Source organism: Quercus robur, chromosome 4 (genome assembly GCF_932294415.1).
Source record: "Quercus robur chromosome 4, dhQueRobu3.1, whole genome shotgun sequence".
In the NCBI taxonomy this organism is placed as follows: domain Eukaryota; kingdom Viridiplantae; phylum Streptophyta; class Magnoliopsida; order Fagales; family Fagaceae; genus Quercus; species Quercus robur.
In genome coordinates, this window is record NC_065537.1 from 50,396,803 (window position 1) to 50,419,071 (window position 22,269).

At 35.2% G+C, this 22,269-nt stretch overlaps 1 protein-coding gene across 2 annotated transcripts; it reads left to right on the forward strand.

Annotated features, from left to right (window-relative positions):
• The first annotated feature begins 83 nt into the window (after positions 1-83).
• Positions 84-16,703, forward strand: LOC126722854 (homeobox-DDT domain protein RLT3). Of its 2 annotated transcripts, none has more exons than XM_050426000.1 (18): positions 84-249; positions 663-757; positions 1,671-2,105; positions 3,670-3,728; positions 3,876-4,193; positions 4,331-4,393; positions 4,463-4,679; positions 4,794-4,894; positions 5,625-5,711; positions 5,843-5,977; positions 6,937-7,077; positions 10,717-10,839; positions 10,996-11,454; positions 11,962-12,399; positions 12,565-13,185; positions 14,315-14,419; positions 14,558-14,777; positions 16,336-16,703. In XM_050426000.1, the coding sequence occupies exons 2-18, from the start codon at positions 706-708 to the stop codon at positions 16,371-16,373; spliced, it is 3,612 nt and encodes a 1,203-aa protein (XP_050281957.1). In that variant the 5' UTR covers positions 84-249; positions 663-705; the 3' UTR covers positions 16,374-16,703. The 2 variants fall into 2 exon arrangements, with proteins under 2 accessions (XP_050281957.1, XP_050281958.1); XM_050426001.1 differs by having other exon boundaries at positions 4,337-4,393.
• The last annotated feature ends 5,566 nt before the right edge of the window (positions 16,704-22,269 follow it).

Sequence of the window (22,269 nt, forward strand, 5' to 3'; positions counted from 1 at the left end):
TAGACTTGAAAACCGTAGAGCAGCCACTACTATTTTTTTTATATATTTTTATTTGTATATTTTTTTGGGTAATAAAAAAAAAGAAAAAGTAAAACCCCAGACACATACACAAACCCAAACCCAAAACCCTACACTTGTATCTTTCTCTCACACTCTCTCTCACTGTTATCTATCTTCTTCTGCTTCTCTACAAATGACATCAATTCCCACACTTTGCTAATTCAATCGTCGATGGCCCAATTATCAACTGTGAGTCTCTCTCTCTCTCTCTCTCCCTCTCTCTGTCTCTGTGTGTGTTTGTTGTAGTAGCTTCATTTCCATACACAAACAAAAATGTCTCATCCACTACTACTGATACTGCTAGCTACAATCAACGCCCACTCTCTCTCTTCCTTCATTTTCCATGCTTTCATATTTATATATATATATATATATATATATCAATCTTCCTCTTCTTATTTTAATTTTCATGTTTTGTTGTAATTTTTGGAAAATTTGAGCGAAGAATTAAACTTTTGGCGTTTGGGTTTGCACCCTTTCTTTCTTATATCAACCTTCTTCTTCTTCTTCTGATTTTATGGATGAAGATAATTTTTATTTATTTATTTGTAATTTGAGTGAGAAATTAAAGCTTTTGGTGTTTGGGTTTTTGAACTTTGCAGCTGAACTCTTTTGCAAATTAAGAAGAGAAGAGAAGAGACGAAAATGGCAAGGAAGACGGCCTCGCAACTTCAATCCCTTCAACAACTCTACTTAGGTACCTTAAACCCATTTCTTCTCCTCTTCTCACCTTTCTGATGCCTTATTTTGTTGTTTCTGATTCATTCCGACCAAAAAAAAAAAAAAAAAAATTACAACCCATAAAACTAATTTTTTTTTTTTTTTTTTAAATTTCTTTACTCAAAACTGTTCAAATTATTATTAAATTCACCATTTCCTAATAATTTATTATGCTTTTGGGACAATATGTAATTTATGATATTTCGGTCTCCACCCTACTCACATGTTGGGGCCCAGGGGTTTGGACCCACATCTGAGAGCTTAAGTTTTTGGGATAATCAAAAATTTATCATAAACTAAAACTCTACTTGTACAATTCTTACTAAACCATGAATAACCATTCATTATTTATTTGTTTCACTACCTATAGATTTAATGCCATATCTTCCATGATAAACTTTTGTGCCATAAAACTATTTAAGTTTCATACAGTCCCACTTACACCACTCACTATTGTTTGAGTGGATGGATTATTTTCCTTTTCAACCCTATTAGATTTGATTCATCATTGTACTTTTAGAGTTTGATTTTGATATTTGTTACCATAGTATTACATCCTGTGTGCTTGGGCTGCACATGTTTTTATTTATTAAATATTGCGTGGGTTATAGTTAGCTCAATTTCTAAATTCTCTTGTGGCCAAATAAGAGACCTGGGTTTGAATGATGCCTACACCAAAAAATTAATTGGTGTCTTAGTCTTATGGGAAAGGAAAATCATCATGGAGTAGACACCGCAAGTTCAAATATTTTCATATCTGTAATAAATATTGCTATTTATCGGACTTTAGTTATATAATTTTACAGTGCCTATTCGAAATCTTTGTTTTGTAGGTATCTTAATATACTGACCTTTTGTTTTTAATATATTTTTTCCTTTTTAATATGCAGAGAATAAGTATCCTACAAAAGAGTTGATGGAAGACAATGCTGCTGCTTTGGGGTTGACGTACAAGCAGGTCCGGGGATGGTTTATTGAGAGGAGGAGGAGGGATAAAAGAGAAAATGGAAGTATTGTACCATCATGTTCCGCTTCAAGTAAGAAAAATCCCATTCTTACTACAAGGGTTGGGTCGGGTACTATTGCTGCTAGAAAGGTACTTAAAGGAGACCCCTTGTTGCATAAGGCAAAGGCTTCTTTGTCTTTAATAGCCAATCACCCATCTACAGTTGAGACCAGGATTCCTAAGAGAAAGAGAAAACCCATTCTTCTTCAGCATTTGTTTACTTCGGATTACATTCTAAAGAAAGTTTTCCGCAAGGAGGGCCCTCCGCTTGGTGTGGAATTTGACTCTCTTCCTTCTCGGGCATTTTGCTGCCATACGGGTATACTCCAAATATGATTATTTGTGTAACATGTAGCTCTTGTTTATTCATATTGCAATAATAATTAGGCTGTTTTAATTCTCTTGTTCTGCATGATAATTGAGGTTGAGATGCATACGGAAACAGTTGGTAGGGAGTTCTTATATTGTTTTTTGATGCTAGTAAAATTTAACTCACAGTAGTTTTGTTTTCCTACTGGAATTAGGAAGGCAAAGTTGCCATGAAACAAGTCTTTCAGCTTCACCAAGAAACTAAGCATTCTCACATTTTTGAGACATCAAGCAGCTAGGCAGATTGAATGATATCTCTTCCACTATATTTTCATTATCTACTCATATATTGAAAGTCTCCCCAGGCTTCTTCACTTGTGCAAGAGGCCTAAGGGATGATTTTGGACAAATTATTTTCTGAAATGAGTTGATGGGTATGAAACACACTAAAAGTACCAACCCTGAGCACAGAACACACAGAATATAATTTGATAGATCACCAACATTTAAAGATGGGATGGTTGAATATGCAAAAATCATTCCTAAGGGTTGATGTACGTGAGATTTTTTTTCTGACATGTTTTAGTCAAACCTCTTTTCTTTATGCAATGCTTGGTAACTTCTATCAATTTTGCAACTAATGGTTGGGGTTAGGATATCAAGTTTTGGAAATTGGGTTGCAAATGCACCATTAATTGGGATGTGCAATTTGGGTTTGCAGTTCTAGTGAGTAGGGGAATCCATTAACTCTGGTACTGGGTTATGGGGCCATGCATTAGTATCCTGAAGTTTGTAGATCAGTTAAGATTGGAAGGTAGATTCCATTATTTTCAATGAGCCCCTTTAGAGGTCTGAGCTGCAGGATATTGGAGGGCAATTTTGGGTTGGTGGTGGCTAACTAATGATGAAAGTTTTTATGCGACATTGTGTTGTAAGGCTTGCGTGGGATAGAATCATAGGAATTTTCCCTGAAAAAGGATTTGGTGTGCTATGCTCCTGCAAAGGTGGCTTTGTTTATTTGTAAGTAAAACACTTCAAAGAATTCTTTGAGGTGACAACTTGATCAAAAGAAAGAATTTTGGTAATTTGGTGTTATGTGTGTAAAAGGGACAGGGAGTCGATGGTTCATTTTCTGTCAATAGTGTTGGGCTTTTCTCCTTACTCTTTATTCTCTTTAGGTGTTTGTTGGTTCCTTTTGAAATGTGTTAGGGGAACTTCATTGCTTTTCCTCAAGAATGTTTATGCCTTGTGGGGGTGGTTATTTTTATTACCTTTTCTTTTCTTGATATTTACATGTGCTTTCCACAAACACTGGTGCTTGGAAGTTCTTTAGGGCTGTGTTTATACTTCCTATGTATTTGGTTTTGTTCCCTTTTAAAATTTTCTAACAAATTAGTTACCTAACAATGAAATGGTATATAAGGTAATCAGAGACTGATGTAGCAGCCTTTTGGGCATTCATTACCTTGTTAGATTTTCTTTTATTCTCCCATTCTCTCTCACAAGATCTTAATTTGCCTCTCTCTATATGGTTCTTTAATAACATTTTACTCATAATGTCTTTGCTTGTTTAGATCCTAAAAACTCTCGTCCATCTTGCCAAGACAACCAAGGAGCAGGCAAAAGGCTTAAGGTACTTGAGAAAGATTTTTACTTGCCATTCTTTGAAAGTTGTCATGGCCTACTTTTTCTTTTACCCTAGCCACTCTCATTACACCGTCTTTACTAATTTTCACTTGAACTCCTTGACTTTTTATGTGTGTGTGTGGGTGGGTGGTAGGTTTCCGAGCAAGCCATCTTAAGTCACCAGGTCTCTAATAAAAAGAGTGCTCCGACAAAGAAGCATGGTATTGGAAAAGGTTTGATGGCTCCGGCAAAGAAACATGGTATTGGGAAAGGTTTGATGACTCAGGCGAAGAAACATGGTATTGGGAAAGGTTTGATGACAGTTTGGCGGGCAACTAATCCTGATGGGGGTGATATTCCTACTGGTATCGATTATACAGACAGGGAAGTGGTTGTATCTCCAATCTCAACATCTACAGCACCTAAAAAACCACAACATCGGGTGAAAAGATCACAACAAGCTCCTGTGGCTGTAAGTCATTTACTTTAATTTTATGAAATTTTTTTGTTCATTTATGTTTCTGTATGGACGTTGTGGATTGATGATCTTATAAATTGATCCTAATGGTTACTTACAGAAAGTTTTCTGACAAGTATTTATATATTTAGAAACAGGTAAGGTTAAGAAATAAATCACAAGATAGGAGGAAACAGTCCACCAGAAGAAGAGAGGTATGTAATAAGTTGTTATTGAAATTATACGGTTTGAGTAGCTGCATATAACTTATTGTTATATGCCAGGTGGAACCCAACCAGGATGAGCATCTCAAACAACCAGATATAGTAAAATGTGAACTTGCTTTGGAAGGAGCAATATCTCGAGAAGACCTTAATCATGTAGCTATGCTTGTGGACGATGAAGAGCTGGAGCTGCAAGAGTTACAAGCAGGACCAAATCCACTGAGGTGTTCAGATCATTTTGCTGCTAACGGTATACATGGTTGTTCACTTTGCAAAGGTTGGTTTTGGAGGAAGAATCCAACAAAGTTCTATATCATGTTGAATGCATGTATTATTTGTAGATTTATGGTATTTGAAGTTGTTGATATCTGTAACTTCACTTGAATTGCAGATTTGCTGGCTAAGTTTCCTCCAAATTCTGTTAAGATGAAGCATCCATTTTGTACTCAACCTTGGGATTCTTCTCCAGAGATTGTCAAGAAATTGTTTAAGGTGCATAGTTTGCAAAATTTGTTATCAACTGAATTTTTTAAATTAGTCTTCTACCAAGATATATAATATGCAAAAGATGCTGCATATTGTTTTTCTGTTGCAGTGGCTTTTATAATGCATGTGCTTGATGTTCTTATTCATGAATTATTTTACCTAGCAAGTGCAAGATATACATTATCTGCTATCCCTGCTACATGCTGAAAAAATTCAGTGACTCCCTACCTCTTATTTGATCTTTTGATTAGCTTGACCATTGGAATATCAAAAATGCTGACAGTATGCTTCTATATATATATAAGCTTTTGTTAATTATTTTATAATTTAGAAATCTGTCATGTTTATTACTCGGAATTAAGATCGTATAATTTTTAATTAGTCCAAACTGATGGGGGTTGGCTCTATCCTATCTAAGGTCATATAGTCACTTTGTTATTTATAGCATCCTTCTCTAGACTCTCTTCGTCATGTGTTGCAGGACTAAGACATGGTCATTTATTGTTCTGCATGAAAACAAATTAATGAATATACATCTTACTTACTTATCAAAAAAAAAAAAAGAAAAAAACAAAAACAAATTAATGAAAAAAGTAATAATGTTAAAGCTTTTTTCTTGATTCCTGCATTTTCCCCCTTGTAGGATTTAATAGTGTTTGTATGTGGAGGCTTTTTGTTGGGATTATTGCATATTGATTTATCATGCTAAGACTTACGGCTGACTTTTCTTGAGCAGGTTTTCCATTTCCTTTATACTTATGCTGTTGCAGTTGATATATGCTCCTTCACTCTTGATGAATTTGCTCAATCATTTCATGACAAGGTTAAATCTCATTTCTGATCCACCTTTACAAATTGAATTTTTGTGTGTTTTTGTGTGTCTTACCTTAATATTTGAATAACATTTAAATTACCTTTTGTTGGTTTCTTCTTTTTTCTATGCATTCCTTTCAGGATTCCCTGTTACTTGGAAAAATTCATGTGGCCCTTCTCAAGCTTCTTATATCTGAGGTAGAAGCAGAGCTTAGTAATGGATATTTTCCCCCACATTTGAGCATATCCTGCAATTTTCTTGCATTACTTCACTCGGTGAGTATAAAACAATGCAGGTTGTCAACAATTAACTTGATCAATAATAACTTTGTTTATTATTGTAACTGTTTTGTACACTTGTATCATTTTGGGACAAGAAACAAATAATTATAGTGAAATGGACGTGACTGTATGCAATGGATGTAAATGATTTGGGCCTACCTTTCCACTGTTAGGATGTGAAAATGATTGAGGATCTATTACTTCTCAATGGTTAGATTTTATAAAGGTCCTGCATAATAAGACGTAGCTATTGTGAGTAAGGATTTTTTAAATTGTAAAAAGATAACCACTTTGTAGAAGTTTTTCACATATTCTTACTTGATGACACTTTTTTTGTTTGGTTCAAAGATGAACTTGTGGTTGAGGTTTTAGAAAGTTTTCAAAATCATTATTGTAAATAAGTGTGACCATCGTTGTAAACTCATAGGGTGCATGTGTAACTTACCACTAAAAGAAATCAGGTGACAAGCAGCCTGTGTGGCAGTTAAACTGTCTTCTTCTCAAATAGAACTATATAGGTCTCAGTAAGTTGACAAATCTGGTGACACATTTAATTGAATAATGAAGTAATGGTAAAAAGAGAATAGCAACTCATAATAGAAGAGTTCACTGCCCAGATTACAGAAAAAGCCTCACACTCTAAAAACATGATAAAGGGCCTAATGTTTCCACCTTTTCTAAGAATATCCCCAACACTTTTAAAGATCCATGTGCTCTTTGTTTTTTGATAGTTACAATGAGGAGGGTGGGATTTTGAACTCTAGATGTCTTCATTGGAAACACTAGGAGGTTTGAGTTGAGCTACAAGGCTCTCGGCAAAATCCATGTTCTCTTTGTAGGACATTAGTTTCCAAATGAATTATAATGATGCTTATAACTCTTAATTCTTTTATTATAATAAAATTAAATGGAAGGTATTCATACTTGTGTACTTTTATTGATGATTTTGGCAGGCTGAAAACCAAAAAGTTGCTCTGGAGTTTTGGAAGAGAGCTTTAAACCCTCTAACATGGACAGAAATACTGCGTCAAGTATTGGTTGCTGCTGGTTTTGGTTCAAAGCAAGGTGCAATGCGGAGGGAAGCCCTTAACAAGGTATTCAAAATATTAACCCTTTCATCAAAAAAAAAAAAAAAAAAAAAAATTGACTCTTGGTGATTTGATTAACTTGGTGTGATAAAATCATAATTTCTGTTTAAACAATTTTCCCTATAAAAATATAATTTATGTTTAGGTGTTGTAGATAGTACCCCCTTAATTGGTTTCTTATCATATGAATTTGATCAATAATAAGAAATAAGATTATTTGGCATTTCAAAAGATTTGAATATGTGCAAAAAAAATGAAAGTCTTTTAATGGCAACAAGCAGAAATTTTTGGTTGAACTTTTAACTTTGTACTCTTTGCCAACGTGTGGTTTTGGACATCTTTTTGGTTTAACTCAAACTCTACTTTGGGACCTTGGGTTTAGAAAGTTAGACAATCTTGACATTATACTCATATAACTCTAAAGGGTTGGTCTACTGGTTCCTCGAACTCATGATTTCTCACCATAAAGTCTTGAGTTCAACTTTATCCATTATTGCATGAAGGGTTGTACATATCTTTTTTTTGATAAGTAAGAATGATATATATATATATATATATATATATATACGAAAGCCTGCTCTATGCATGAAGAACATAGAGCAAGCCCAGAAAGTACAAGAAAAAGAGAACAGAGAACAAACACAATAGAGAACCAAACAACACAAAAATTACAATAGAGAAAGGGAGCAAAGAAAAGAAGGGAGGGAATCACTAGACGTGAGTCCCCAAGCCCGAGACCAATCAAGCATCTGATCACCAAAACTATCCAAATCCTCAAAAGTCCTCTGATTCTGTTCCTTCCAAATACACCAAAGGATGCACAACGGGACTAAGTTCCAAATTTGAGACGAATGCTTCCCTAGCCAATTCCACCAACCAAAAAGCAAGTCTGGAATCGATCTAGATATAACCCAAGACAAGCCAAAAGTTATAAACACAAAGCTCCATAATTGATTTGCCATCTCGCAATGAAGAAGTAAGTGATCTACCGTCTCTCCAAATTGATTTGCCATCTCGCAATGAAGAAGTTAGTGATCTACCATCTCTCCACAATGACGGCACATAATGCACCAATCCACAAACTCCAATCTCCTCAATCTCAAGTTATCTCCCGTAAGGATCTTATTCCAAGCTACACACCAAACAAAAAAAGAAACTCACCTAGGGGCCTTAACTCTCCAAATAGCTTTCCAAGGAAAGAAGTTGAGGGAGAATCCCTTAATTTGTAATAATACGATCGGATGTCAAAAACCCCATTAGGCTTCAATTTCCATCTCATCCTGTCTCCAGCCTTCATAGGAGGAGTATTGGCTCCCAAAATACGAAGAAAAAGCAGCCCTTCATCCATCTCCCAATCATTAAAATCTCTAATAAAACGAACATTCCAACTTCTCCTCTTCTCCACCCCCTGCCTTAGCAAAGAAGCTTCAACAGAAACCTCCTTATCAAAAGCGATACCATACAACCTTGGAAAGGCCAATTGAAAAGGATGATCCCCATACCACCCATCCTGCCAAAACCTCACTCTATTCCCTAACCTAACAACAAACTGACAATTTTTGTTGAAATCCTCCCAACCCATGCGAATACCTCTCCACAAACCACACCCATGAACTCCCCTACCCAACTTAGAGGTCCATCCCCCCCATTCTTCCCCATATTTTGAAGCTACCACCCTTCTCCACAACCGATTCTCTTCCTTCCCAAACTGCCACAACCATTTCCCCAATAAGGCCTTATTGAAGGTAGTAAGTTTCCTTATCCCCAAACCAACATTGGCTATAGTAGCACAAACTTTATCCCAACCTACCAAGTGAAGCTTGCTATCACCCCATAGAAAATCCCTTTGCATTTTTTCAATTTTATTAGCCACATGAGTAGGAATTGTGAATAGCGATAGATACCCGGTTGTACATATCTGGGAATTGGTTTTGTGCTCAAGAGTATTGGACACCTTGTTAGCCCAAAAAGAAAAGACTTTATTCCCATACTCAAATTCATAGGTTTATTAAGTAAGTGGGTTACTTATTTAATCTCTAAAAAAGTATGTTTTAAAAATCAATTTCCATTTTTGACATTGATTAAACCCCAAACTATGGTGAACATCCCTACTTGTGGCTAATAGAATTGAAAAGTTGCAAAGGGACTTGGGTGTCTTTCTCTTTTTGATATCAATGAATTTTTATTACTTACCAAAAAAAAAAAAGTTGCAAAGGGACTTTTTGTGGGGTGATAACAAGACTCATTTGGTAGGATGGGACAAAGTGTGCGCGCCTATGGCCAATGGTAGTTTAGGTATAAGGAAACTAACTACATTCAATAAAGCTTTACTAGGGAAATGACTTTGGCAGTTTGGAACGAGGAGACCCGGCTTTGGAGGAGGGTGGTAGCTTTGGAGTTTGGGGAAGAGTGGGGGGATGGAGTTATAAGTTGGGTAGGGGTGCTTATGGGTGTGGATTATGGAGAGGTATTCGTATGGGTTAGGAGGATTTTAGTAAAAATACTCAGTTTGTTGTTGGGATGGGGAGTAGAGTGAGATTTTAGCAAAATGGGTGGTGTGGGATCAACCTCTCCAATTGGCTTTCTCGGGGTTGTATGGTATTGCCACTAATAGGGAGGCCTCCTCTAAGTTTGCTTTGACAAGGCTGGGGGTGGGGGTAGGAGAAGTTGGGATGTTCGTTTCATTCGAGATGTTAATAAATAAGGAGTTGGACATAAGGGATGTTTTTCTTCGTATCTTGGAATCCAATATTCCTTCAATGGATATTGGGTACTGGATGAGATGGAAGTTAAAGCCTAGGGATTTTGACATCCGCTCATATTATAATAAACTGCGAGGTTCTTCTTCTATTGTCTTTCCTTGGAAAGGTATTTGGAAAGTTAAGACTCGTGTTTCCTTCTTCGTTTGGATTGTAGCTTGGAATATGGAATAAAATTCTTACCGGCGATAATTTGAGACTTAGGGGTTTTGATTTTGTTGACTTGTACATCATGTGTCGTCATTGTCGGGACACTGTGGATCACTTACAGCTTCCTTGTGAGAAGGCTCATCGGTTGTGGAGGGGTTTTTTTTTTTTTTTTTTTTTTTTTTTTTAAAATCTTTTGGTCAAGTGTATGTTTCCTCCTTCATATGCCATGGCCTTATGCCCCTGTAAAGAAGGGGCTTCAACAATTCTGCTCAATTATCATCTAATTCATATTGAGTAGCCCTTTTCTCTCATTTAATTTTTTATTTTATTTTTAAAATCCATGTACTTGCAGTTAGATCCTTTACCATTGCACACAAATCCCTCTGAATATTTAGAATTAAATTGCAAGAACTAGCATCAAGATAAGGGTATGGACTCTCAATAGATTAGGGAGGGAGATTGTTGAATTTAGGATATAACCTTCTTTCAGTGTGACTTATTAAATATAAGTTGTTTGAATATTTGAGTGCATGTGCTTTTCTCTTCTTATGTATGGAATTTGTTGCTTTAATGCTCATAGAAGCTGCAGGATAAGTGTTTTTGTTTTTTATTTATTTATTTCAATTGGTTCTTCTACTTTCTACCCTAAATAAAAATCTTTTGTTGTTCAGTAGACCCGATGATATGTTTAATATTTAATTTTTGAATTTTAATCTTCAACGTTTCTGTTGTCTAGGAAATGAACCTCATGGTGAAGTATGGTCTACGCCCGGGTACATTGAAGTGCGAATTGTTTAAAATTTTGTCAGAGCAAGGAAATAATGGGTTGAAAGTTTCTGAGTTGGCAAAGTCATTGCCGGTAAGTTGCTAGAATGTGGAGTTCACTTGTTAGGTTAGGAGAGAGGATGTTGACCATGTTGCTGTTATAATTCTCACTATCATCATTACTTTTGAAGGATGATAAATAAGTGTTCTGGTGAATTATATTAGTAATGAATTTTTTTTTTTTTTGAAGATTGCTGAATTGAATATTGCCAGTACAACTGAAGAACTGGAGTCTTTAATATGTTCATCTCTTTCAAGTGATATTACGTTATTTGAAAAGATTTCATCATCTTCCTATCGTCTTCGTATTAGTTCTGTTGCAAAGGAAGTCGATGAATTTCAATCTGACACTGAGGACTCTGGAAGTGTTGATGATGACCCTAATGACTGTGGTCCGTGTAGCGACAGCGATGATTCGGGTTGTGAATCAGGAAATTCCAATTCAAGAAAATTTAAGTATATGAGCCGTCATAAAAGTCAAAATAACATGCTGATTGTACACAATGAAATTGATGAAAGCCATCCAGGAGAAGTCTGGTTGTTAGGATTGATGGAAGGTGAATATTCAGATTTAAGCATAGAAGAAAAGTTGAATGCATTAGTGGCTATAACTGATCTTCTTCTTGCTAGCTCCAGTATCAGAGTAGAGGTAATCTATAGACCATTATAGCAATGTTCTTTATTTTGAAGTGCTTTTGTTGTTTTCCCTCTGTGTGTGTAGCAAGTGACCTCTTAATGAAAGTTCTGCAGCCCTTCGTACTATAACTCTGTTCAACAGTGAATGTTCCTATGTTACTTATGATATTTGGTGTATCCAAAATGAATATGATGGTTTAGGACATTCTTCTTGCTTCTTACCATATCTTCATCTTATCAAATTGGATGTCATTTTCAGTTCAACAACTGTGGTTTCATCATCAATTTACTGGGTCTTTCGTTGCTCTGTTGTTGACAGGTTTATAAATAGTGCACAATATAAATGTCTTTACATTAATCGCATAGCATTTCAATTTCCACGCGATCTATTGATTTTTATGTATACAACTGTAGCTATGATTTTTAAATGGTTTTGGTAATGCTGGATAATTCTTCGTACTTTCACTTTCATGATTATTTCAATCGATGATTGAAGCTTATTTAGCTATTTTCTATTTAGGATCCAACACAAGCTATTGCTGAATGCGCACCTAACATCCATCATTATGGTTCTGGCGCAAAATTAAAGAGGTCATCAACTAAACAGCATAGCATTGACAGGCCATCTTGGGGCTATACTGGACAAATGCATAGTGTAAAAGAAGCATACTCATTATTTAAGTTTCATCCAGTTGATTCTTCAGTGTCAATATCAAAGTCTTATGAGAAGGAGAGGTCCTCTGGCGAAGGAGAAAATGTAAAAGAAAAAGAAGTTGAGTCAGGTTTGCATCTCATGCAATCTGTGTTTTTGGGGTCTGATCGCAGGTACAATAGATACTGGCTTTTCTTGGGCCCTTGTAGTGCATTGGGCCCTTGTAGTGTATATGATCCAGGCCATAGGAGGGTTTACTTTGAATCTTCTGAAGATGGTCACTGGGAGGTGATTGATACCGTAGAGGTACCCTTCTGAGCCTTTGTTATAGTCTGTAGCCCTTTCTTGAGAATTATATTTATTAGATGTATTTAACTAGTAAAACTACACTTGTCCATATCTAATCATCTGTCACCTCCTGTACATATTTAACCGCCACTATTTGCTTGTTTTTTCTTCAACCCAATGCAGGATTTGCGTGCCTTGTTGTCAGTTTTAGATGACAGAGGTAAGCGGGAGGCAATCCTTATTGAATCTTTGGAGAAGCGACAAGCATTTCTCTGTCAAGCAATGTCAAATAAAATAGTAAAGAGTGCTGGAACCAGACATTTGACACAGTCTGATCAATCTGAGCTGGACATGGTCAGAGAGGACAGTTGTTCTCCAGTATCTGATGTAGACAACCTAAGCCTGACTGAGACTATAAAAGATTCTTTGCCTTCATCAGGGGCTGTTGTTCTAGATGTTGGAAATAAGGGAGAAGAACAACAAGAAAGATGGAGCAGACTACAAGAATTTGATTCCTGGATATGGAATTCTTTTTACTCAAATCTTAACGCTGTAAAACATGGTAAAAGATCATATCTTGATTCACTTGCTAGGTGTGAAAGTTGTCATGATCTATATTGGAGAGATGAGAAGCACTGTAGGATATGCCATACCACATTTGAGCTCGATTTTGATTTAGAAGAAAGATACGCCATCCATGCAGCCACATGTAGGGAGAAAGAAGACTCTGAAATTCTGTTCCCACAGCATAAGGTTCTATCTTCACAAATCCAGTCTCTGAAAGCTGCAATCCATGCAATTGAGGTGGGTTTCATTTGTCTACTAGCTTTGTGTGTGTGCGTGTGTGTTAAGCTGACATGCTCTGCTAAGGAACTTGGCAATATATTGGGAGGAGGGGTGCTTCTTCATAGTGGAGTTGCAATGACCAGGCCCTGGTGTTTTTTAGGAATTCTATATTTTGTTTGGGCCTAAGGAAATTATAACACTAAATGAGGTTCAGATAGGATTGATGGTACAGGGTTGAGGAATTGACATGTGCATAGAGAACCGGAATGGCTATATAGAGTTGTGCTTTGGGACTCTTGTGGTTGAATTTATACCTATCAACTCTAAGGCCTAACTTTATGATTCTGTAAGGTAGCTATGGAATATGCCATTGCTTTATGGTGCCAATGGTTTGATTGGTAAGACACATGCATATGATTGACGGAAGAATGCATCTCTCAACAGGCTGGAATGGTGAGAGAGTATTTGTGCTGCCAATCTTGACAATCTGGGATTCTTATCCAACTACACATAATTAGGATTCTTAATGGTATTTGGGCTTACAACTTTTTGTGTAATTAATAGCCAATGGTAAATGTGGAATATTTGGGCAGAATGGAATCGACGTTCTTTTGAGGATATGGTGAAATCTTTGGATCAGTTGCTAGATTTATGCAGACAGACCCTGTTTGATTGGTCTTGGTGTTGGGGCCTCTCAGATTGTTCTACTATCACTGATTTTCTTTTGTCTCTTGGGATAACTTAATGCCTGTTTGCTATTCTTTTCCCTCTTTTCTACTTGTTCACTATCGTGAATCTTGTATTTGTCTTGCTTTTTCTCTTTTAATAAATTTTTTTTTTACCTATCAAAAAAAAAAAAAAAAAAAAGCCAATGGTAAATTTGACAAATATTGACCCAGTGTAACATGGATTTACATCTCACATGGGCCCCCCCCCCCCCCAAAAAAAAAAGAAGAAGAAGAAGAAAAGTATTAGCCCTTCACATGTTTGATTTTGGGAGTTTCTTGTTGATGTTGAAAAAGTGCACTTGTGTATGTGTCAACTTAGTGTGGATATCTTCTGTCTTCATCAAATAAAAAACCTTTTTTTTTTTAATTATAAAAAAGAATATAGATGATGTATAGCATTCAATTCATTTTATGTGCAGTCAGTCATGCCTGAAGAAGCATTGGTGGGTGCTTGGACAAAGTCTGCTCATAAGCTTTGGGTCAAAAGGCTCCGACGTACCTCTTCTATGGCTGACCTTTTACAGGTTTTTCCCCCCTTCAAATATATATGAATTTATTCTTTTATTTTTCTATAAGTAGCAAGAGCAGTTTCTGGGTGTAAATCTTGCAGGTTGTTCTCTGAACTGCACATGTTTATTCATTCTACTTCATAAATCTCACAGGTTCTTGCTGATTTTGTTGGTGCCATCAATGAGGACTGGTTGTGTGAATGCAATGGTCAGCAAGTTTCCTTTAATATTATTGAAGAGACTATTACATCCTTTGCATCTATGCCGCAAACATCATCTGCAGTTGCACTTTGGTTGGTGGAATTGGATGCCTTAATTGCTCCCTACTTGGAAAAAGTTCGTTTTCAAAAGAGGCCAGAAATCAGTACCAAAGGTAAAGGTATCTTTATCTGTCATATGCATTTTATTCAAAACATCATAAATTTCAACTCATGGGACTTCCCGATTTGTCTATCAATTTGCTGAATTGATTTAGGCTCAAATCCTTTTTCCAAGTATAAGTTGAGAAAGTAGAGGCAGATTGTTAATAATTTGAATTTTACAATTTAGTTGTGGTCCTTTTGTGAACCTACTGTCGTCGTGGAGGCAGGCATATTTATGATGATAGGTGAATAGTATCCTTGTGCAGTATTCTTTATGGTATAATATTCACTGTTACTAATAATGATATATATATATATATATATATGGATAAATCTGTTACAGTGGTACTTATAATAATATGAAGTTGAAAATAGCTGCTTAAGGAATTCTTCCTTTTTCCCACCTCAAGATATAAAAAGGAGTTTCCATTGAACTTCTTTTCTTTAATTTTCAAAAAGAAGTGTTTTCTGGAGAGGAATCTCTAGCAAAAAATTTGCTATATAATAATTGTTAAATGTAATATTTAAAAGAGAAATTGTAATTATAAACAATGAAAAGGAAAGAAATAAATGAATTCTCCACATAATATGAATCACTTTAATTTTTTAAGAAAATAATAATAGAATTAAACCTGCGGGCTGCAGCTCACTTTTTTTGTGGAAAAATTTTCCTTATAATATTGTTCTGATTAAACAAATGGGCCTTGATGTAATCTATTTTTTTCATGGAAGATTTCTTGATACTTCCTTTGTTTGAAGTGGTTTATGTTTAGTACAATCAACAATCTATTCCTTTCCTTTTGTTTTGATCCCCTTGTCTGTCTTCCTAATGGTGGTGATCTGCTAGGCTGATTCAATATGGCATGACATGTGTCCATTTGACAAACTGTCGATGGTAGAATACTTTAAACCTTGTTAGGAAAGATTAATTAGGTGTTTCTCCATTTTAATCAAAGATCACTTGCTTTCTGTGGTTCAAGCCCCACCTCCCCTCCTCCACCTAAAAAAAAATCAAAGATCTCTTGCTTCTCTAAATGAACTGTATCTTACTAATTATAAGAAGGGGCAAAGTGAATGTGATCGATGAATAGAGCAAAGAACTAGGTTCTTTGTTAGTTTGTTATGGCTAAATAAATGAAAAAAAAAAAAAAGGAAAGTAATAAATCCCCTAATTTAAACGCTTCATTAGGAACCATACCAAGTTGCACTGTGTCTTTTTGGGGCTAGATTGCAGAACCCATCTGTAATATATATTCTGGAGGTAATTTTTGTAATTTTCTTATTACATCGGCTTACGTCCCATGCTATACTTTACACAAGCAGAGATTGTTCATGTATCCTCTTTAATCTTTAGTGGTAGTGATATTTATTTGCTGCAAAAACCAGTTGGGATGCATAGTTGCTATGATCTTTTTCCCAGAGTGGCTGGATTCTGGAAATAGATGCGAGTTATTGGTTGAAACTTGAAAGTATAATACATATTTTGGTTTTGCACATAGATATTTTATGTGAGTTCTCTTTTGAATATCTAAGTTACATTATCAGCTAAAATGCTCCTTTGCGTTGCAGGTAGGTGTGCTCCAAAGCAATCAATGCAGCTTTCTTAAGATGCTTATGCTAGTAGGAATTAGTATCTCCATATTTGAGGCATTGAGGAACATTTTACATGTTCATTTTTCTCACTGTCACAATATCACCCAAATATCTGTTGCGGAATCAGTGAACAGTTGTTGGCTATAGTGGCTTTTAGTTTTGAGGAGCATCACCGATGCTTTTTGGGTTTTGAATGGAAGGTGCCGATAGCAATATCTTTTTTGTACAAAGTACTGCTCGACTCCATTCCTTTTTTTGTTGTCAATATAAACTGATAGCTTGAGCTATTGAATGTTGTACAGCATTAGATTAGATATATTCAAGAAAGCAAAGTCTTTGGTTCATTTTTTTTTTTTTTTGCTAATCAACAACATTATCATTCAACAAGCAAAACAAAGGCTGTCAGCCTTACAAGCATCAGCAATCACTGCTGGGATACAATTCATATTGAAACAACATGCTCTACAACATCTAAATGCATACTTTGCAGCCACATGGGCAGCAGTATTGCAACATCTCCTAACCCAACTAAACTTACAATTCAAAAAGAGTTTACGAAAATCAAGTATATTACTAATAGTAGTAGCAATGGACCAATCAGGCTGCATTGCCTGTGTGGTTAGGGGATCAAAACAGGACTTAGCATCTCCTTTGATGATGATGTGCTTCCATTTTTCTAGTTGGTTCATTAACTTTCACAAGCCCCCTCTTAATTCATTACATTAATGTAGTCGAGGCCTCTTTCAAGTTGCAACCTTTTGTGTTGATAAAATAAAGTTTTGTGAATGTTTACTTTTCAATCTACTTAACAAATAGAGGAGTAAATCTTTGGCAACGTATGCTTCTTTATTTGTTCTCTTTTTCATTTTCCTATATTTCAATGTACACAGTGAAGAAGAAAAGGGTAATCTTTTTACTCTCTCTAGGAGTTCACAGAACAGGAATTGTTTGAAATTTGGCATCTTCGGCGTCTTTCTTTTCTTTTTTCTTATTATGGTTAGATGGAAAATTGGAGAGACTTGTCGAGGGAGAGGAACTTTCTGGTTCATTAAAATATCTATGAAGATTTCTACTCTCATTTTTTATTATTATGTTAATATAAACTCAGCGGCTGCTCTAGAATGACAATATTTGTGTTTCTGCTATGCACTTTGCTGTGTCAGTTCACTTTGTTGTCTGATTTGCAGAGAATTGTTTGAACTGTTCTGTTTGAATGAATTACTGATTCATCCCCCCAACCAAAAAAGGAAGGACATTCCCTTCCAATGGGTCCTCTGCAACTATAGAAGAAAACTAGCTACAAATGAAACAAAAGATCGAATGTTAAACTCACTGAGAATGACCTTGCAAGTGATCTTATATAGTCATGCCTTGCTCAACTCTTATGGTCTTTTTTGAAGTCCTTGTGTGGCATTGTTGCTTGCCTTTTGAAGTTGAAATTCATCGGTTGAAGAACGTTATAGATTAAATGCTTTAAGATGTTAACAGGACCAGCACGATGGTCTTTTGTTGAACTCAAGAACTCTGAACTGAGAAGATGAGACATATTATAGTATACCTCTTGGCTACATGCCAGCCATGCTTAATTGTTTATAGCCAGAGGAATACTTTGACGACATCCGGTTGTAATCATATGTTTGGATTTCATTGAGAAACAAATGTACAGCATCTAAAAAATTGTACGTAAATAAGGAGTAGAGTAGTCGATAGTTTTATTGGTGAACTCTCTCTAGTTACAGCTTCCATAATGGAGTTTGGTTTGGCTCCTCCTCAAGCCATACATCCAATGAACAGCATGTGCGATGCTTTGGGCTTTTGTGGCAGCAACATTTGTAACCTGTGGTAGGGAACAGCTCATGGCAGCAATGAGGTTGTCCTTGTCGTCTCCGAAAGATCGGAGCAAACATTGTGCAACCGTTATGTTTCTAGCTTCTAGGAGCAGATTACATCTAGTGCATCCAGTGCATTGGACCTGTAGATATGGTGACGTGTCCAAAAATGGACACGTCACAATCGCAGTGGGTCCAATGACACTGGACATTGGATATAGCCCGCTCCCCTAGCTTCCTATCTTGGTAACTTGATACTTGTCTGGTTGGATAATTAATATTGAAATCCACATTCATTTCAAGCATCAATCTTAAAGGAGAGTCAAGAGGTACGAAGAAAGTGCACATGATTTTTGCTTTATCTACTCCTCCATTCAAATTCCTTACTATTTAATCTCCTTTCCCTCTAGGATGGATCTTAAAACTAAAATAGATATAAAAGGATATATCAAAATATATAAAAGCAAAGACCTCATGAGGGAGAGAATGAGGTCTTGCCATATGGCGCTTTAATATTGCATTTAGCCTCTTTAACCTCTTCTCATTAACTCTTTTTACTGTTACCCAAAAGATCATGTTATTTTTATTTTATTTTATTTTTTATTTTTACTCTTATCTAATATTGCATTTAGTCTCTTTAACCTCTTCTCATTAACTCTTTTTACTATTATCCAAAAAATTATGTTAATTTTTTATTTTATTTTTTTTACCATTGTCTAAAAGATGGGGTTGTTGTTGAAAATTAGACAAAATTAGACCAAACTTTATGAAACGCCCAAGCCCACTTATTCCCTTACATATTATGACCCAAGTATGATTCTTTCCCAAGTGTAGATGAAAGCCAAGGCTCTATCCCACTTACAAACTCTCTTTCTCCTCCCCCACATGTAGATCAAACTCGAAAGCCAAGATCATAACTCACTTAGAAGTTCTCTTCCTCTGTGCAAGTTTCCCTTCAGACACACACACTCTTCAGCTTATTTAAAAACAATGGTTTGCAATCCGTATTCAGTGACCCCATCTAACAAAACCAACATTCCTACTCATTTTTGTAGTCTTAATTTAGTCTTCTTGTGTAAACTAATGGAGATATATAGTCAAGGAAAATATACAATCACTAAAAAAAAAGAAGGAAATTTATAGCCTAACCTCAATAGTCTGACCACTCTCTCTCTCTCTCTCTCTCTCTCTCTCTCTCTCTCATTTTGAGTGGTATATTAGGATTCCCTATATTGAAGATAATATTCAATATTACCAATGGGCTACACATTGTAAGGACTGTCTTCTAAAATAATGAATACTTCTCTTGTTGTGTTACAGAAAATGTTAAATGGTATGCGATATGACATAGTCATTGGTAGTCATATTGCATTCAACTATAATCATATTAAATTTTGAGTTGTCAATGATGCTATGGTACTAGGTATGAAGACCAATTAGTTGATATGACATGATATACTCCTACAGTCGATTAAGAAATTCACAACAAGTTGGATCAAATTGTTTGTGATGCCTTCGAATTGCAGATTTTTTATTTTAATGCAAATGCATGAAAGTGGTAGGTCCATCATAAGCATAAAGATGATCATAAGTTCAAATATGAAAAATAATTGAGATACTGTGGTCATAGATTCTGATAGCATTTGTCCATTCTGAAAGTGTAAACAATTTATGGGATTCTAGCAAAAAACATTTGGCATATAATCTATAGTGCAAAAATAATTTTCGTAGAAACTAGAGAGGACTTCTAAAACTTTTAGTTAGATGCATACCAATTTTTTAAAGTCTTCCTATAGTATTTACATGGTTTGGCTTAAAGCAGAATTTCATTGGCAAAATCAGTGATGTGTTCATTCAATCAAATCCATGAGCAACAAAGGTATGCCATTTGTGATCTTTTTATTGTAAATGTTACTTCATTCAATTATTTAATTATATATGCACTACTTTTTTTATTGTTAGTTCCTGATTTATATTGTTTTTAAAATTAAAAAAAAATATCGTGGCTAACAATATGTACTTATTTTACTTATTATAGCAAATCTATGTTTATTTAGATGTTCTTTTCTCTGAATCCTCTTCAAACTTTTCTTGCTTACTCAATTCTTATTGTTGTAAATAGTGAAGATCGGAATTCTATAGAAATCAAGTTTATTGTTTCAATTTGAGACCAACATAATTTAATTATAGTTTTTATGCAAAACTTGAGACCAACATACTTTTAGGCAAAATTTTTCCCGTGCATCGCACAGGTTTTCAACTAGTTAGATTAGTAGTAGGCTTATATTGGATTGGTGTTTATGGTGTGTTTTTATTTTTTATTTTTTATTTTTTTATTTTTTTATTTTTTATTTTTATAATTTGATAGCAATGCACATGTACAAAGACGCACACACAAATACTGAGTTGCAGTGACACATCATTGATACATAGCAGTTATTTGTTAATAGATATGAATTGGTAATAAGAAATAAATCAACCTCTTAACCCTAGTGGCGTAGTACAATGTAACCCAAACTGAATTTTCTATTCTGCCTATACCTAACTGAAAATTTCAAAAATTGTAGGGATACTTATACCAATTTTAACAGATAATACAGTATCCAGAGTTTGCTTGTACAATGTAAATAGAACCTTTCATACCCCTATCATTGTATTTGTAGTGTCTCTCCATGAAAAAAGGGATATAAATGTCACTTGATGTTCGGGCTGGAACTTGTCATCACAGTTGAAACAAAGACCCTTTTTCCTCCTTTCCTCCATTTGAGCAGGTGACAATCTTTGTAGTGGAAGCTTGAATCTTGAATCCAACTTAACCTCTAGTTTTGGGCCTAGAATTCAAAGGTTGGCAGATTCAAAGGAAGATTTATAATCTCTACGGCTACTAATTTGATATTCTTCTTGGATTTTGGCTAGTCCAAAAGCTTCATTGAGACTGTCGGGGCTAAATATCTTCACAACCAACCTCACATCATCCTTGAGGCCACTAAGAAGACAACTCAGCTTATAATTCTATGATAAGCATTTGATTCTATTTGACAAAGCCTCAAATTGCCCTTTTTTAATATTGGACTATTATCTAATTATCTTTTATTTACTATTTTGGATCTTGGTTTGTATTCTAAACATCATTTAATGGGTATGGATTTACTTTATTATCCATTATTACTTTAAAATTGATAAATGTTTAAGAATATATACAAAAATAAATGTTTAACAATATATAAAAAATATATATTTAATAAATAATTAATACACGTTTCCCTGTCGTATCATATCCTAAGTTTTTCAAGAAATATTGTACCTCTATACCCGTACATGTATTTGTACATGTGCATCTTAGCAACAAGCATGCTTGGGGGCTAATGTTCATGACCCATTTTTCTACGAGCTTCAAGACCCTAGTCCATAAAGGCTCAAAATCATTCTAATAAAGTTAGACTGCTAAAGCCACAAACTCCACTGTCAATAATGAGGCCTATAAGGATGATCCAATTGACAATAAAGATGACCACAGTAGAAATCTGAGCCACTCTTGAAGGGTGACTAGCTCACGAACCAAGTCTGTAATGAGTCCAACCCATTGATAATAAGCTCAGGGAGGTTCAATTTGGTTGAAAAGGGAGTGAAATCTGAGCATGTATTACGAAATTCATGCACATGCATCAAGTGGTCAAGTCCAAGTCAGCCAAGGTGTCCATGTCTTGTCCTTATTATTTTCCTCATTGGACTTCTTTGGGACTGAACTCTTTGGGCAGCTTCTTTTAGATCATAAGAATATCTGAGGATAGGGTTATAAAAAAAAAAATGAAAAAAAAAAAAGAAGAAAGAGAAAGAAACTCTGATTTTTTTTAAAGGGTAAATAGGTAAATTCTATTAATATATATGGAGGTTTGGGCTAATAACAATTAGGTCCAAGACTTTTTAAAACTAATCAATTTGGTTTTTAAAACTAATTTAGACTATAAAACTGTTGAAAAAAAAAAACTAATTGGTTACAGACTAAATTAGATAATTTTGAAAATTTTTATACTTAATTAGTATTAACCAAAAGAATGTTAGCGGATTATTGGGGCTCTTA

Coding starts and splice junctions, on each gene's coding strand:
- LOC126722854 (XM_050426000.1), top strand. CDS start 706: ATGGCAAGGAAGACGGCCTCGCAACTTCAATCCCTTCAACAACTCTAC. Junction 4,394..4,462: donor AGTCCACCAGAAGAAGAGAG/GTATGTAATAAG, acceptor GTTATATGCCAG/GTGGAACCCAACCAGGATGA. Junction 14,778..16,335: donor GCCAGAAATCAGTACCAAAG/GTAAAGGTATCT, acceptor TTTGCGTTGCAG/GTAGGTGTGCTCCAAAGCAA.